The sequence below is a fragment of the Poecilia reticulata genome, linkage group LG1 (genome assembly GCF_000633615.1).
Source record: "Poecilia reticulata strain Guanapo linkage group LG1, Guppy_female_1.0+MT, whole genome shotgun sequence".
Lineage (NCBI taxonomy): Eukaryota > Metazoa > Chordata > Actinopteri > Cyprinodontiformes > Poeciliidae > Poecilia > Poecilia reticulata.
The window spans coordinates 27,751,329-27,769,311 of record NC_024331.1 but is presented as its reverse complement, the minus strand read 5'-3'; the positions used below and the strand labels follow the sequence as shown (position 1 = coordinate 27,769,311).

At 37.0% G+C, this 17,983-nt stretch overlaps 1 protein-coding gene across 4 annotated transcripts in view; it reads left to right on the top strand.

Moving 5' to 3' along the window:
• LOC103470494 (glutamate receptor 2-like) overlaps positions 1-17,983 on the top strand; it is a 51,203-nt gene that overhangs the window by 13,321 nt on the left and 19,899 nt on the right. For all 4 annotated transcript variants that reach the window (XM_008419006.2, XM_008418997.2, XM_008418989.2 and 1 more), the window contains exons 3-16: positions 1,379-1,618; positions 3,023-3,144; positions 5,020-5,094; positions 5,761-5,814; positions 6,722-6,880; positions 7,666-7,833; positions 8,114-8,218; positions 8,300-8,404; positions 9,442-9,505; positions 10,336-10,478; positions 11,276-11,491; positions 11,732-11,886; positions 12,896-13,094; positions 13,899-14,146. In XM_008419006.2, the coding sequence (XP_008417228.1) occupies positions 1,379-1,618; positions 3,023-3,144; positions 5,020-5,094; positions 5,761-5,814; positions 6,722-6,880; positions 7,666-7,833; positions 8,114-8,218; positions 8,300-8,404; positions 9,442-9,505; positions 10,336-10,478; positions 11,276-11,491; positions 11,732-11,886; positions 12,896-13,094; positions 13,899-14,146 (2,053 nt within the window). The remainder of the gene's footprint in view (positions 1-1,378; positions 1,619-3,022; positions 3,145-5,019; positions 5,095-5,760; positions 5,815-6,721; positions 6,881-7,665; positions 7,834-8,113; positions 8,219-8,299; positions 8,405-9,441; positions 9,506-10,335; positions 10,479-11,275; positions 11,492-11,731; positions 11,887-12,895; positions 13,095-13,898; positions 14,147-17,983) is intronic.

The window sequence follows — 17,983 nt, the reverse complement described above, 5'->3', positions numbered from 1 at the left end:
CAAGGCTCGTGCGTGTGAACCAAGGCTCGTGCGTGTGAACCAAGGCTCGTGCGTGTGAACCAAGGCTCGTGCGTGTGAACCAAGGCTCGTGCGTGGAGTATGATGTGCTCTTATCAGAGCATGATGTAATGATGGCCTGTGGCTAAAGGGATTCAGTGGGATAGCAGCGAAAGCACCAAGCCTTTGCTGTTCACTTGCTCCTGTCCTCCATGTTTTACTGCTACATTGTAAATGAGCTGTAGTGTGTGTGACTTTCAGCACCTGCAGTCATGGTCATCTCCAAATAATAAATCTATAAATTTGCCCAAATGAAAGGCAGGTTACCAATGATCAAACAGATATTAAACCATCAGTTGCTGCTTTGGTGGTTTGACTTCTTTCGACACTCCAGAATCATTCAGGTTGGTTTATATAGTTATGTTTGTTCTGACCTACGTTTGCACTGTATCCCATCTTCTGTCCAATGACTGTGGCTGTATAAGACAAAGTGGGTCTTAGATGCAATATTTAAGAAAACTTGGTATGAAAAATTCTTATTTTTCACATTCTTGTTCTTCTATCTGTATTTTTATTGCTTCTAGAAACAGTCTTAAAAAAACAGCTGTTTTTTTGGCAATAAATGAATGTTTCTAGATGCCTGGAAAATGAGCTGTTTCAAAAACGCCACGGTTGTTAAGTCCTATTTAACGAGCACTGCAGCGTCACCTAGCAACCCAGCGAAGCCCAGCCCGTCGCCTAGCAACCCAAGCTGAGTTCCAGCATGTTTGATCAGCTGGTTTTATTGCTGTATTCGCTGTACAATGACTGCTGGAAAAGACAGGTGCTTTATTGTTGACTTACCATCCAGAAACCATTTGCTGCATTCTTGTCGGTTGTGCAGGAGGCTCCACGTCTGCTTTTCAAAGATGTACGGTTGTATAATTGTACATCTGTTTGCAGTCATTTTCACATGAGTGTAAATGTTAAGTTGGAGGTCTTGGCCACCTGCAGCTTATTTGGGTTTAAAGGAGCAGAAAGGAGTTCAAAATATACAGGACTGACTGAAATCTCTTTTTTTTTTTTTTTTTGCAAAAAATGTAATGAATATGTTTTATACCTGTCCTAACCTGATCAAAGAAGCATAATGGGCCCCATTAAGGAGCCAAAGCTGCCTGCTCTGTGTTTGGGTGTTTGAAGGACGACTAGATGACGATTTAAATGTAAATACCTGAAAGAGGTTATTGATTGCATCTATTTAAATCAGAGATTCGAACACATTTTGAGTTACGGCGGAGTAAATCCAATTTGTTCCTTGGATCCTCTAATAAAACATGACTTAAACTCTTATCTCTGTTAACTTGTCTCGTTAAAATGTTTCATTCATTGTCTCTCTTTCCAGTTTGTTCCCAGTTCTCCCGGGGCGTCTATGCCATTTTTGGCTTTTATGACAAGAAGTCGGTCAACACCATCACCTCCTTTTGTGAGACACTCCATGTCTCCTTCATCACACCGTCTTTCCCGGCAGAAGGAATGAATCAGTTTGTTCTACAAATGAGGCCAGACATCAAGGGGCCTCTAGTTGCGTTAGTGGAGTACTATAAGTGGGAGAAGTTTGCCTACCTGTATGACAGCGACAGAGGTAAACGGATTCTCAATGTTCTCTTTTACGTTCATGTTCCTGCTTCACCAAATCTTCTTTCATTTCTGGATTTAATTGAGTAAATATAGGCTGATTTGATTGGCTTAAGGTCAGAAACAGTCTGAGGAAATTAAGACACTAAAAAGTAAAACAAAAAAACAGTTAACACTATTGTGACAACTACGCCAAATTAAAAACCTAAATACAGGTTACCAAGTATTTTTGTTTGGTTTCTAGTGCAAACATCTTAAAATAATTAATAAGTAACCTCTCAGCAAGGATATGGGAGCTTTTATTACGTCAATAATTCCTTAATATTGATAGACAGTGCTGGTTCCACTGGCAGATTAGTTCACTCCGGTATCAGGTCTGAGTCGGTTTCAGAGATTGATAGGGCTGAGATCAGTTTCCTCGCTAATGATTTCCAGCTAACATTTAAACTGGCAGCATTGGTGCTGCCCCAGCAGCTGCACTGGAAGAACAGATTGGCTCTTTTTTCTGGCCACTCAAAGCCATTTTCCACTCCAAGCACCTTTTACCTATTAACACTTTGTCAGCCTCGTATTTTTTTTTGTCCAGACTGTTCAATATACAAACTGTACTAGCAGTGAATTATTTCTCTAACATCCTCACCTTCACTTCTTCAGCTGTTATGTCCTGACCTAAGACATGTCAGCACAGAACGAGGGGAACTGGGACAGAACCACAGACTTAAAGACAAAATGCTTTCACTCCTGGGAACACCGGATACTTCCTGGGGTTGGAATCGGGGTTGAATTACCGAAAAGAGTTGGAAACTTATTATTCCAATCCTAATTCCAATCCTCCTTTCCCAATTTTCCCAATTCTTCCTTCCCAGGTTCTAGGGTTGGAAGGTGAATTGAATAACCAGAATAATTAAACACAATAAATAAATAACAATAAGCATAACCTAACTAAAATAACGGAACAGCTTAATATTTATATTAAATTGTTGATTTGTTTGTTAAATTCTTCTTGTATCTATTGAAAACACAGGGATGTTTAGAGGCCTCTGTGTCATTTTGTATATCAGAAAAGAAACAGTCTTATGTAAGAGAAAGCACTCAGTGTTTCCTGTAATTAATTTGACATTGTATATTCATAACACCTTCTATCTAATAGGGATGTATTTTCATGTTTTTCCATTGGTTTCAATTTGCAACCACTTTGTGCTAATTTATAGAAAAATGAAATAGCCTGTTTTTTTTTCCTGTTATAAAATTAAATTCTCCTGTTCTCATGCTGTGCTGGTTGGTATAAAGTCCTGTTAACAGCTCTCCCTTAATGAGTTGAGCTCTGGAAATGCCCATTAAATTTTCTAAAAAAAAAAGTAAGGACAAGGGACGAGCCTTAATTATTTTTTTGCTTTGTGTGTGTCTGTAGGTCTTTCTACCCTTCAGGTGATTCTGGATACTGCAGCAGAGAAAGAGTGGGTGGTAACAGCAATAAATGTAGGAGATCTGAAAGACGAGAGTAAAGATGAAGCTTACCGCTCCCTCTTTCAGGTACCGCTGCTTTGAAATTATCTCCTAACTGCATAAAGTTCAGGTTTGTCTTCGATGTACTGAGTCTCTCACACATCTAGCAGTCTGGATACCAGCTGAGTTATTTTCTGATAAACTGATGCTTTAGGTTCTGACTGAAACTGGGCCCATTTTTAATCACCCTGTACAATTAATGTATTATTATGCAGTATGGTATAAGTGCAGTTTTATGAAGGTTTGGAGAAATGAGGGTTTAGGGAAGCGTCTCGAAGGAAGTTAAATTTGTTCAGTTTTATTGTCTGAACTCAGTTTCATGTCTACATCTTAAAACAGCCCAAAAATGCATATAAATTAGATTTTTGTTGTAAACATTCTGTCTAAAACCAGGAAGATGTGGAGCACATCACCCGAGGTTTAAGTCCCTACACTGTAGTTGAGAGAACAGACTCTAAAATGCTGCTGTTAGTTTATAAATCACTGAACGGTTTAGCGCCACAACACCTTAAAGATCTGCTGTTGTCATAGCAACCTTCCAGACCTCTCAGGAGTTCTGGTTCTGGTTCTGGTTCTGGTCTGCATCTTCAGAAGCAGACCAGATGTTGTGTTTTAATGTACAGCACTTTGTATCAGCTGCGGTTRTTTTAAAGTSCTTTATAAATAAAGTTGGTTTGGTTTGGTTTATATGCACCACAAATCTGGAACAAACTTCCTGAAAACTGAAAAACAGCCAAAACACTGAGTTCCTTTAAATCCAGACTAAGATCGCAGCTGTTGAGAGTTTCTTCTGAACCATAATCGATGAAACATTGATCAATATATGTGATGTGTAACGACGGCAGAATGTAATCTTTCAGTTGTTGACTTTGTGTTTTTATGATTTAAAGCACTTTGTATGTCTTGTTGCTGAAATGTGCTATACAAATAACATTTGATTGTGATTGGAAGTCTAAGAATGATACTTGCCATAGATTAGAAAGAGATTCACAATGTTCAGCATTTCCTTCATATCAAGCAATTTATATTTGCATTGTTAATTAATTGTATTTTTTTTCCATGAACAAAATTTACTGAATTAACTTCAAAGATTTTTTTGACAAAAATACCCAAGAGAGCTGTAGCTAATAGTTGCTATAAGCTGAATTTAGCTGAATTTTCTAATGTTAGCTTGTGGTTATGTTACTCAACTTAAAAAGACACTTTGTTAAGCTTGAAGCTCTTTAAGGTTAACCATGAACAACTCTGTTGTTTTGGGGGAAATGATAAATTTCATCCATTCATATCTCAGAAAAGCGTGAATGTCTGTAATGAAGCTAAATTTGTGTAATGAAGCGTTCAGAGTGGTGGGAGTGAGCAGTGACTTGGATTCTTTACATCATTTGCTTCTGAGATTTTGTGGAAATCTGCTCAGTTTTGATATTATCCACCCACTGGAACTGGCAGAGATGTATGTGCGGAGTGCTGTGTTTAGACCCCAGGTACTGACATAGTTAGAGGAGGACTGAAATACTGAGAGCTATGATGAAAGGAGACGTGGAGGAGGAGGGAAGCTCTAAAGATGCTCAGGAAGAGAGAGTGACATGATTACAGTGACATGTAAAAAATGAGGACGAGGGGCTGATTTACTCTGCGAAAGTAGGTAAGAAAATGCTTATTGACAGCTTAGAAAGTGTGAACTTTGGATGTGATTAAAAAGGAAAGTGACAAATAGAACAGGAACAGCCTAAAGCAAAAGTAGATAACCGGCTAAATCCTTTTTGTTATTGTGCTTTCCTTCTAGAGTCAGTAACTAATGTGACTAACTGTGGAATACATCAGTTTTCATTTTTAAAAAGAACAACAAATAAATAACAAATACAGCTGGATGGGTTTTAAATACACCTTCTTGTGTCTCTTTAGGACCTGGAGATCCGTAAAGAGCGACGCATCATCCTGGACTGCGAACAAGATAAAGTCAAAGACATTATGGAGCAGGTGGAGTTCAGTCTTCTCAATAATCTGCTCCTGGTTGAAATCTGAGTTTCTGTTAAACAGAAAACCTTTTACTTCATTAAAGCACAACAGAGGCAGTCCGTGGTGTGGATTATATCTCTGTTAAAATACTACATTTGAACAAAAATATCCATTATTGTCCCTCAGTTGGAAAATTTGGGTACACTAGCAGCAAAGTGATAAACGAGTTGAAGCATGTAGATTCAGACAAAGGTGAAAAAATGACAAAAGACTGTGCAGTACTGTCAAATTTACAGCATAAGAACAAACATACTGTGCTGTCATCAAGAATGGCATAAGTTGATTCAAAGAAATGTGGAAGTTTGTAGCATAAACCAAAAAAAAATGAACAAAATGTGCATCTGTTAACACTTATTGAGTTTGTTGGTATCAGTAGTGAACGTGAAGGGAGGAAGGATCTGAGACAACGCTGCTTTGTGCACCAAGGATGCAGCAGTCCGTCAATGAAGGAGAAGATTTGGTAGTTAGTAGTTGTGTTTAGATGAGTCTATGTGTGGTAATAATTATGTACAAAGTAAGGGAGAAAATGTTTTTGATTTTTAAAATCTAAAGACACAGACTGTAAAGATAAAAACCTGTTTTGAGGGTTTTTTGTTGTTAACAAAGTGTATTCTCCTTCCCCATCAGGTGATCACTATAGGCAAACATGTGAAGGGACACCACTACATCATCGCCAACTTAGTGAGTCACGACCCAACACCTTGCAACAATCTGCACATTTTTCCTTTTATTTGCAACAGGTTATTTTAAATTGACACATATTTACAAAAACAAAGTAAAATTCTCAGTCAGGTCCTAATGGCAGACTGCAGGTTGGACCAATCAAGAATAACGAAAGGCCAATATGAGTTTGTGACCTTAAACAAACCAATGCTGCAAAAATACAAAATCTTACCAAGTATTTTTTTTTCTAGTGCAAATATCTTAGTACAGAAATAATAAAGAAATAATAGAAAACTAACTTAAAAGTAACTTTTCAGTAAGAAATAGGACAAATAATTCCTTAATATTGATTTTAAAAGTTCTAGTTCCACTGGCAGATTATTTTACTTATAACAATTTATATGTATAATATATATTACATATTATATTAAATTTTTCCCATGTTGTAAATTAAATTATCTGCCAGTGGAACTAATATTTTTCATCAATTACTGACTAAAAACAAGATCCTACTTCTTTCTGAAAAGTTACTTCTAAGTTTGTTTTGTCTTTTTTTAAGTGCAAGAAGCAAAATATACTTGGTAATACTTTATGTTTTTGTTGTGATGTTATTATAGTAATAAAAAATATATTTTCCTTATTTCCAGTGTAGCTTGTTGAAAATATTTTAAATATTAAAGGAATCCCCCTCATTATGGTGATATAAAGCCGCATGGCTGATTACAGCAAAACTCAGAGAGGTGGAGGTCCTGATATTTTTTTTTTATCTGTTCTTTTAAACAGTATAACAAAAAATATTTATGACAAAACAGCCGTTGTAAATCCTCCATTTACTGTGTGTCGATATATGTGAGTTCTGGTACAGTTAATAGGAGTGACAGGTTAGAAAAACGAGAGAAAAACTTTGTTGTTTTTGATCTTCCAGGGATTTTTGGATGGTGACATCTCTAAAATCCAGTATGGAGGTGCAAACGTATCTGGATTTCAGATAGTTGACTTTGACAATCCTGTGGTGGCAAAGTTTGACCAGCGGTGGGAGGCTTTGGAGGAGAAGGAGTATCCTGGAGCAGATACACGAATCAGAGTAAGAAACAACAATAAGAACAATTCAAAGGGGACCTTTTATGCTAAATTCACCTTTTGCACATTTTTGTTCTTACATTTGAGTTTGTGTTCCTTCTAAAAATCACCCAGACATTTTTGGCAATAAACTAACATTTTTTGTGTCTGGAAAATGAGTCGTGTCAGAAACTTCCGGAATGTAACGACACAATTCAGCAGCCACTGCCCGTCACCTAGCAACCCCAATGAAGCCCAGCCTGTTGCCTAGCAACCCAACTTGACCTCCAGCATGTTTGATTGGCTGGGTTTACCTCTGTATGTGCTGTACAATGGCTGCTGGAAAAGAACACTGTATAGTTGCTGTCTTACCGTCCAGAAACCGCTTGCTGCATTCTTGGTGGTTGTGCAGGAGCCTCCACTTGTGCTTTTCAAAGATGTACAGTTGTATAACTGTGCATCCTTTTGCAGTCATTTTCATTTGCGAGTGTCATAAAAGGCGAGTTTACCAAAGTGACCCAAGTGGCCTCTTGTCACTTTATTTAGATTTAAAGCCACAAGAAGCCCTAAAACAGCTCAAAATAAACAGAAGTGACTAAAAAAGCAGACTAAAATCTCATTATCTAAGAATGGTTTTGTGCAAAAAAATGTATCACTGACCCATCTTAACCTGTTGAAAGAAGCGTAATAGGTCACCTATAAACAATCTTTATTCCTTTAACAGTTATAGGAAAGAAGATTCTGACTATCACAGTGATTAGCAGAAAATGTCAGATTATAGCCTAAAACAATTATTTTGTGATCTTTTAGTACACCTCTGCCCTCACCTACGACGCAGTCAACGTGATGACTGAGGCGTTTCGCTTCCTGCACAAACAGAGAATAGACATGAGTCGCCGTGGCAACAGTGGGGACTGCCTAGCTAATCCCGCAGTACCCTGGGCTCAGGGCGTTGAGATTGAACGTGCCCTGAAGCAGGTAACTATGGACTGGAATGACCTTCGTCAACAGATGTCACTTTGTATCGTCTTGTTTTGTCTGTGTGAGGAACTGCAAGTTTCAACCCCCATCCCCCTATTGGTGTTGTTGTCTATGCTCAGCTACGTACTTTCATTTGCCGCCCCCCGCGTCGTTCAACCAGACAGCCATTTCTAATTCATGGGGGGAGGGGGGTAGAAAATGTTTGGAAACCACTGGGGGGGGCGCAGGAGAAAAAGTTTGGGAACCACTGATTTGAAGTAATTTTTGGTGTCTTCAGGTTCAAGTTAATGGTTTAACTGGAAACATTCAGTTTAACCAGCATGGGAAGCGAACCAACTACTCAGTGGCAGTCATGGAGCTGAAGAACAGCGGACCGCTAAAGGTAACAAAACAAGACTTTCTAATGATATGTCTGTGTTTTTATTGACTAAAATCACCGTTTTGTTGCGTTGTGTGCTTCCAGATTGGCACTTGGAGTGAAGCGCATAAGTTTGAGGCAGACAAGCAGGATATCAATAATGACACGACGGGAATAGAAAACAAAACCGTCATCGTTACAACTATACTGGTAAGACACCATCACACTGCAGTTATCATGAGATCGAACATGTATGTGTCTGCATAAAAAACTAGATTATTTCAGAGAAAATTCAGCTCATTATGCAGACAACTTTACTCCTGTGCTTTTTTTTTTTTTTTTTTTTTTTTTCAATTTTGTGTTTGGAAATTTAAAAACACAGTTTAAATTTTTGTCATGTATTATACTGGTTCTACTGATCCAGTGAACTGAACATCCTCCAGAATTATATTGTCAATGTGAAGATTAGTGCTGCAAATAATCATTATTAATGGTATCAATGGATCTATCGATTATTTTTGATGAATTGGTTAATTTTTTAATCAATTAATTTTCTGATTAATTAATTAATTGGATGAAAAAACTGTCACAGTGGCACATTCTGCAATTTTTTAATTGAAATCTTTTTACATGCAATATTAAAAATACATTACAAATGCAACTGAGCAATTCAACTTATTTTTTAAATAAGAAAATAAACATTTTACTGTCAAAGATAATTTTTTTTCAACATCAACATGTGAAAAGCTTAGGCCTTTCTGCTTAATTTATCAATACAGTGTAGGGCTGAGCTGTTCACCATCTTTTGGATTAACCTTTAGTAATTGTTTAGCAAAAGGAGCTTAAAAAGATTTTTTTTTTTTTACAGTTTGAGCTTGGTGAAGCTAAAACTATGACCCTTGAGTTTTGGGCAATAAGTTATACCACTGAAAAGTCTGTTTATTTTTCCTTACATTGTGTCACAGGTCAAAATCTTTGTGGGTTGAGGAGTTTTTGATTACTGTCCTTTCTGGGATTGGATGGTTGAAGTTTCAAAATAAAATAATTACTTTTTAAATACCTGCATACTCTGCTGTGTTCCTCAGCCTACAAATACCTTTTTCATAAAGATGTGGAGCCATTTTTGGAAAACTAAACAGACTTCCCAGCAGTACAAGTCTACAAAAATAATATAAGATATAATAAAATAGTTGTTGCTTTTTGTGCTGAGTTTAGTTTTACTGATTTCTGCATGTTTCTGGTTATAGGAAGCTCCGTATGTGATGCTAAAAAAGAACGCTGATGAGCTTCAAGGCAATGATCGCTACGAAGGTATGATGGTTGATGTTTGTGTTTTTTAACCACACTTAATGATGTTCTACAAATTGATCATTTTTGTTACACAGTTCTCTAGAGCTGATAGCACATTTATAAAGTGTTTGCCCTTATCTCTCTTTTTAATCTTTCTCTAAAAACCAGACGGTCAAATTCAAATCCAATTTAATTTCTAAATTGTTACCATTGTTGTCTAGGTTTTCAAAGAAACTGTTTTTTAACCCTTTCATGCATGAATTATGATCCTTTGTGTCTGGATATTTTTTTCAATTTTTTTATTAATTTTCTTAAGGCATAAAAAAAAGTAGGAAAAAATTTTGGGGAAAAAAATATTTATTTTACTTTTTAGGTGATCAATTGTAATTTTCTCCAAATACAAAGTTGTTTTTTGAAAAATACATCAGTAGTATTGTTTTTTATGAGTTATCTGATGTTGCAATATTTTTTTTACCTGCAAGGGTCGTCTACAGTAGAAGGAGGTACCGGGTCGGTTGGTTGCTTTTTTGTCTGTCGGCCATATTGGATTTAACAAAAATCATTTCTAGCATTTGCAGCTGATGGCCAGTAGTTGATGGTGTATTTTATGATGCATTAGTGTCCACTTCAGTGGTCTGTGTGCATTTATAACATAAAAATCCACCAGAAGTACAAGAAAATGGTTTTTAGATAGCTGTCCTCTGTAGTGACCACTATGAAAGGGTTAATAGAGTAGCTGATGAACTTTCCTTATGTTCTGAATTGATGCTTATTCACACCAACCTACAGAGCACAGAATGTCATTTTAGTATTTGCTTTATGTTACATGTTTTTGTGTCCTTTTATTTTAGGCTACTGCGTTGACCTGGCTGCAGAAATCGCAAAGCATTGTGGGATACGCTACAAGCTTCGGATCGTAGGAGACGGAAAATACGGAGCAAGAGATGCTGAGACCAAGATTTGGAACGGGATGGTTGGAGAGTTGGTGTACGGGGTAAGCTGGACGTTCTGGGAACAGATGTGACCCGTTTTGGTCGTGCTGGTCAGGACTCTGGCAGCAGCAGTCTGGATGAACTGCAGCTTACTGGTGGAGTTATTTTTTAGCTTTTCACAGAAATCATTAAAGACAGTTTTATAAAAGAAAAGAAAGTCAAAAAAGAGTTTTTTTCTAAATAGATATTTTTAAAATGTAAATCTGCCAGGGCTTTTAATAATATATGGCATAACTGTGGGCTTTCAGGCATATAGTTTGTTTGGCCTTCACTGCAAAAATACAAAATCTCACTAAGTATTTTTGGTGTGTCTTGTGCAAATATCTTAGTACACTTGAAATAAAACAAAACTAACTTACAAGCAATTTTTCAGAAAGCTACAAGAGCTTTTTTAAATAAATAATTCCTCAATATTGATTAGAAAAGTAACTTATTCCAGATTTTTTCACTTATAAATAAAATGGGGAAATGTCTTATGACAGAAATTATCTGCCAGTTGAACAAGTTTTTTTTATCAGTGTTAATGAAGTATTGACTTAAAACAAGCTCCAATATCTTGCTGAAAAGTTACTCATAAGTTAGTTTTGTTTTATTTCAAGGACCGATACAGATATTAATATCGTATTGGTGAATCTTTATTTACAAAAAGACCAAATACTGTAAAAGGACAGGTTGAATGAGGTCAAATCGATTTAAATTAAAAAGTAACACATCACAAATGTTTGTTTTGGGAAGGACAGATGTCCTGTTCAGATGGAACAGATATTTTAACCAACTCTTTGTTTTTTCTCTTGCACAGAAAGCAGATATAGCAGTTGCTCCCCTGACGATCACTCTTGTTCGGGAAGAGGTGATTGATTTCTCCAAACCTTTCATGTCCCTGGGAATCTCAATCATGATCAAAAAGCCTCAGAAGTCCAAACCCGGCGTCTTCTCCTTTCTGGACCCACTAGCCTATGAAATCTGGATGTGTATCGTCTTCGCCTACATCGGCGTCAGTGTTGTCCTCTTTCTGGTGAGCGAAACCTCAGATATCTAAATGTGAATAATAAATAGCTCTGAAGTTTAAATAGAACCAGTAATATATGGGACCTGCTTGTAATCTAACACTGGTGTTTTACTCTGTGAAATGATCAATTATTTATTAAAGGTAAATGTTTTAATAACTGGACCAAAAATACTTGGTAATATTTTATACTTTTGCAGTGTAAAATCTTCAGTATGACCCGTTAATGAAAAATATTTCTCCCTGGAGGTGTCGAGGTTCAGCCCGTATGAGTGGACGCTTGAGGAGCCAGAGGACGGAGCGTTGCCACTGACGACTGAATCAACCAACGAGTTTGGGATCTTTAACTCTCTTTGGTTCTCGCTGGGCGCGTTCATGCGACAGGGCTGTGACATTTCACCAAGGTTGGTACGACACACCGTGTCACTAATGTGGTACTTAAAAATGATATGCTCATCAATATCAAGTATTAGTGAAGTAGTACAATATTTTTTGTACAAGTTATTTCCTCAGTTCCCATTCAGAGCATTTTATACCAAACACTCTTTGGAATGAAATTATTCTTTCTTCTTTTTCTTTATTCTAAAAGTTGCTTTTCTGCTAGGAACACAAATTAAGTCATGCAAATTTTTTCATAGCGTGTCCCAAACAGAGCTGGCCCAACGGATGTCTGAGTTAAGCGGTTGCTTAGGTCCCCCACACCACCAGGGGGCCCCCAAGCTGTATATTTAGTGTTAATCAGCTGATGTTGATACAACACACTTAAACACCATTCTGTATTTCAAATTCCAAATATATATATATTTTGCTTGCTACTTCTGTAAGATTAGAATTAGCAGCCATAATAACACTGATGTGATGTAGGCTCAATACGAATAACGCTATTATTATTTGTTAATATTGTTAATTATTGCTATTTAATTTCCCTTTGGGATCAATAAAGTATCTTTGAACTTTGAATTTGAGTTGCTGATGATAGTAGGTATGGTACAGACACAGAGTAGCTTAATAATGATAAAGCATCTGGTGTAGACTTCTTGGTATGTGGGGCCCAAAATGAAAATCTGCTTAGGGCCCCAAAAAGGTTTGGACCGACCCTCTAAGTGTCGTATAACAGCTGTCATTAACTTTACTTCCAACTCGCAACCATTTATTGTAGAAGAAGCAAAAAGTATTTCATGAGGGTACACGTATATTTTATTGGTGTGATGTAATGCTTCTAAAAGTCATGTTTTCATTAACAAAGTGGTAAATCATCATAATTAACATAAATAAAGACTTTCAAACATCACTTAGTGATAAAGTGTCTAAAATAAATGGGCTTTTCAATAATATTCTAATTTTGTGAATGGGTCTCTGTAGCTAGGAGAGAATCCACCGGTCAGAACCTGAGCTGTGTGTTTCTGCATGCAGGTCTCTTTCAGGTCGTATAGTTGGAGGGGTGTGGTGGTTTTTCACTCTGATCATTATCTCATCATACACGGCCAACCTGGCTGCCTTCTTGACGGTGGAGAGAATGGTTTCTCCCATTGAGAGTGCTGAGGATCTCGCCAAGCAGACAGAGATCGCTTATGGGACGCTGGACTCCGGGTCAACCAAAGAATTTTTCAGGGTAAGGTATTCTCCAACAACAAATTATTCTTCCTAAAGGCGAATAATAACTATGTTTCCATTGATACACGAGGAATGACTGGCAGGAAGAAACCTTAATCACATCTCACCATTCATCATTTAATCGTTTTTACATGTTTGTCATAATTTTAACATTTGTAAGATACTTAAAAACCAACTTTTAATAAAAATGTGAAATTCACATTTTGCATGTTTTTATGCTTTCATTTGGGTCTCAGTTGTTTCTAAAACCACCCAGTCATTTTTTGGAAATAAGTTAATGTTTTTTGAGTTTTGGAAATTAGTTGTTTCAACCCCCCCTCGATTATTAAGTAACAAGTGACAGGCACTACATCGTTACCTAGCAACAGTGCAGTGCCCAGCCCGTCGCCTAGCAACCCAAGAGGAACTCCAGCATGTTAGCCAAAGACAAAAGAGAAATCTTACAACCACTAAAATCTGACTCCAGTCCATTTTTTACATTTTGTGGAGAAGGAAGTTGCGCTCATTGTCTTCTTTGGAAGTCTTTTCATGTTGCTTCCTTCAGTGGTTCTTAGTGCAGCGCCACCACAGGTGAGATAGGGAACAGGTTTTTCAAATGGTTTGGTTTGTTTGGCACAGTGCAGTGTGAAGGCGAACCGCACCAGATGAAGATATAACAAATGTTGCAATTTTGGTCCCCAATTGAACAAGACTACCAGGTGTCAAGGAAACAAATGAAGTTTCTGTCTAGTAAGCCTTTCCTGTCCTGAAATAACAACAACCAAGACAAAACTAAATAAATGTATTTGTCTCTCTTTTTTAGCGCTCTAAAATCGCTTTGTTTGACAAGATGTGGCAGTACATGAAATCCGCAGAGCCTTCTGTGTTTGTCAAGAAGACATCGGAGGGCGTCCAGCGTGTGAGGAAGTCCAAAGGGAAGTACGCCTACCTGCTGGAGTCCACCATGAACGAGTACATCGAGCAGAGGAAGCCCTGCGACACCATGAAAGTGGGAGGAAACCTGGACTCCAAAGGCTACGGGATTGCCACGCCCAAACAATCCCCATTAAGGTGGGTGGATCAGTATAACAATGCCAGCCAACCTGCACTGCCATGTACCATTCACACTACTAACCTGCTGCCTAGCATACTGTTTCCCTCGGCGCTCCCGCAGTTCCTTTCTCCACGAGAAAAGGAATGATCCAAATACACTGACTGCTCACCTGCCAGAGACGTCGGGTGTTAACTAGCCAGTGTGTGAGCTGCTGCTGCTGCTGCGTTCACCTGCAGCGATGCTCATAAACAAAAAGAAAGCACACCCTGAGGAGCGCTTATTTTAGTCCCAAGCCTTAGAGCCAGTTGGGTTTTTGCAGTATGCGAGTGTGATGAATGGGGCATGGCAGCTCACTACTCGTTGTTATAATAATCCACCTACCCTGATGACGTCATCCCAGTGGTTTGTATTTTTACTGTGGTTGCCACCTCTGACCCCTGGTGGGGGTGGTTACCGTGACAATGGGGGGTGGAGGGGGGGACGGTTTGTTTCAGACGCCAGGTCTTAAAGTGAGCCTATACAATCAGGAATGTAAAATAGTCACCGAATTTCCTTATTTGCGTCACTGACACCTTAAAATCCAAGGCTAAATATAACTACATTACTATATCTACAGATATGTTAGTATTTTTTAGTATAAATGTAATATTCCCAAGTATTTGACTGGTACAAAAGGAATACTGATGTTGTCCTGCAGTATTCCTGGAACAGTAAGACTGAAACTTTAAGTTTATGAAGTTAAATAAATATTATTATTTATGAAATATGCTCTTTAAGACCTGAATCAGGGGATTGTTGTTGTCTATGACTGTATGACCAAAACATTTGTTTGTATGTGAATGTGTGTTTTCAATCACCCTGAAGGTCACAGCAGATGTTTTATTACTTTATAGCATAATTTATTTGGTTTTCTTCACCAATAATGATGCTTTTTAACCCAAATTTCTCATATCTTCTACTTACAATTGCTTATTTTGTGTTTCTATGATCCCAGAGCAGAGAATGCTGCCGCAGTTTATCTAAGAAAGGGTTGAACTTAAACCACAGACAGATCCTGTGTAAATAGTAAGACATGAACTGATCTGACATTTTATTAGGTACAGCTTGATGAAGTGAGTTGGAGAACCTTTGACCTCCAGCTTGCCTTAATTCTTCATGGCATTGATTTAACAAGAGGTTCTGGTCCATATTTTGGGCTCTAAATTAACTTTTTTTCACTGGCACCAGCACAAAAACTCGGTGCACTCAAATTTTCAACTGCATTGCATTTACCCTTGTTCTATCGTGTCAAAAAGTACAACATTTGTGGGAAAAATTACAATATTCACTGATTAAAGGCCTAGATTTATGACATTAAGCCTAAGATGTTTTCTGACATTGTAAACTCATGAATATGTCAGAGAAGACCCTACTTTTAATATCATAAATTTATGTCTTTAATCATGGAACATTTCTGACTTTTTCACATCAGAAAAATTCCAAGTTTTTTCTTGTAAATATGTGAAATTAATCTCCAAAATTCTGCATTTTTTGACATAAACTTACACAATACAGTACATATGGTTGTTGAACAAGCTCTCTCATATTAACAACTGGTTAATGTGGTTCTACGTATTCTTGCCTGACCAGTTTCATTTAGAGATTTTACATCTATGCAGAAATGAAGGCGTAATTTGAATATGCAATTTATTTCTCTATAATGAATCAGTAGGTTGAATCGATCGGTGGGCTGATAGAAAAATGAATGATTAAGCATGCGTATTTGTCTGTGTTGCATGTTTGTCACTCATGTTGTTTCTTATTTCTTTGTCTTTTCAGCAAGCTGCCAATAGCTGTATGGTTCTCCGCTCCATGCTTTCTCTCTCTCTCTCCCTCTCTCTTTTTCTTTCTCTTTCTCTGTCATTCTTGGGTTTTTATTCAGAAAACTGTCATTTTCAGCATTTAAATTTATAAGTGATTTAGAAAACAATCATTTTTCTTAACTCCAGGTAGCTGATAAAGGTTACCAGAGCCACACTGAGCTGCAGGGCACCATTTCATTTCCTCCCCTTCCAAATCCAAATCCATCAATACGTTTGACTAGGACTACATTACTGTCATTTACCACAAAAGTCAGCCTTATATGTCAGATCTGAACAGTATCTAAGATAAAGATCAAACAATAAAGCAGCACCCACCTCACATCAGGTAATATTGGGCATAACAAACATTTAAGCCAGTCACTGTGCATCAATCATCCTGGATTTGTTCCAGGTTTTTACCGTTTTATAACCCACTGCTCTATGTTGTCACTCAATCATTTACTGGCATTTCAGCTCTGAGTACTGGTCCTCGTTTATAACAAAAACTAAACAAACAAAGCACTCAAGTTTCATTTTAAACTAAAGATTACTGTGAACTTAAGTTTAATCAGTTTTCTCATGGAGCAAAGCGTATATAAAAGACTACAGCAGTTTCACTAATGGGCACAGTTCATGATTTCCTTCCTCATCTATTCATCTATTTGATGGACTGATAAACAGGTGAAATCCTCCAGGTTTATAGGACAAAAGCATCTTTATATATAAAATCCCATTAATCAAAACAATTCATGCAGTCATTGCTTATTTACTCAATTAAGCTCATTGCAGATCACTAACTTCTTCCTCTTCTTACACCGCACAAAATAATATTTCTTTCAAACTTAATTTTTTGTTTTTTACTTTTTTATGTTTTAGATTTCTTAGTTATTTATTTATTGAAACTGCAAAAGAACCATATGATTAATCACTAGTTTCTCATATATTAGGGCCAGGGGTGATGTCACACTGTGTGTATGAGAGGTTATACAGATCTGCAATTAATCAGGATTTCTGTATTAATTCCAAAGACAGACAACATGATTCCTATTTTAATTTGTCTTTAGCATTTCATATTCGCATTTAGCACTATTAGTGCTGTTAGCATTGCAGTGGATACTTATCTTAAAGCTACAGTAACATTTATAAAATATATGTATGTTTTTGTTAAACCAGTCACCATGTTGTGGCAGTGTAATATGAGGCAGATAATCAGTGAAAAGGCTGATCGCACCTATAAGGAGAATTTAGAGAAACCAATTAACCTAACAGTCATGTTTTTGGACTGTGGGAGGAAGCCGGCGGCAGACCACACACAAGCTGATGTACTGCGCTAAGACCCTCCTTCTGCCTCTGATTGGTTCTTTCTGGCTGACTAGTGTATTTCTGCAGTTAGTACTGGGAGAAGGAAGAGAAGCTGATTTTTTTCCACAGATTATCTGTCTTGACATTGTGATAATTTTAACAAATATATGAAAAACATAGTTTTTATAAAAGTTACATATTGCAGCTTTAGCCCCAGAAGATGATCCTTATCTGGCATGTTGCACACCAAACAGTGCTATTTTCAGCTCCATTGATTATTAAAAATATATAAAGGAGTAAAGTTTAAACAGCTCTGTTGGTTATTTTTCATATATATATAAGATCTGACAGATTTCTGTGTGATCACATCATATTAAATTAATTCTAGTTACTGTATGTTTCTGCCTGTTAGGGGGCTGCTGTAGTTCAGAGCTAATGTTGCGAGAAGGCCTGGAAATGCTGTCATAGGATTTTACTTGTTGGCAAAAAATTATCATATGTGAAACAAAATTATAAATTTAGTAACTGAATTTGTTGGCTTTGTATTGTTTGATATACATAATAAAATTAATTAGATTGTTGTGATTAGGGGCACATCTTTTGTTTCAGATTGAGTACAAGAAAATATTATTTATTCCAAACCAAAAGTGTCTTTAAAAAATATATATATGTGTGTGTGTGTGTGTGTGTGTATATATATATATATATATA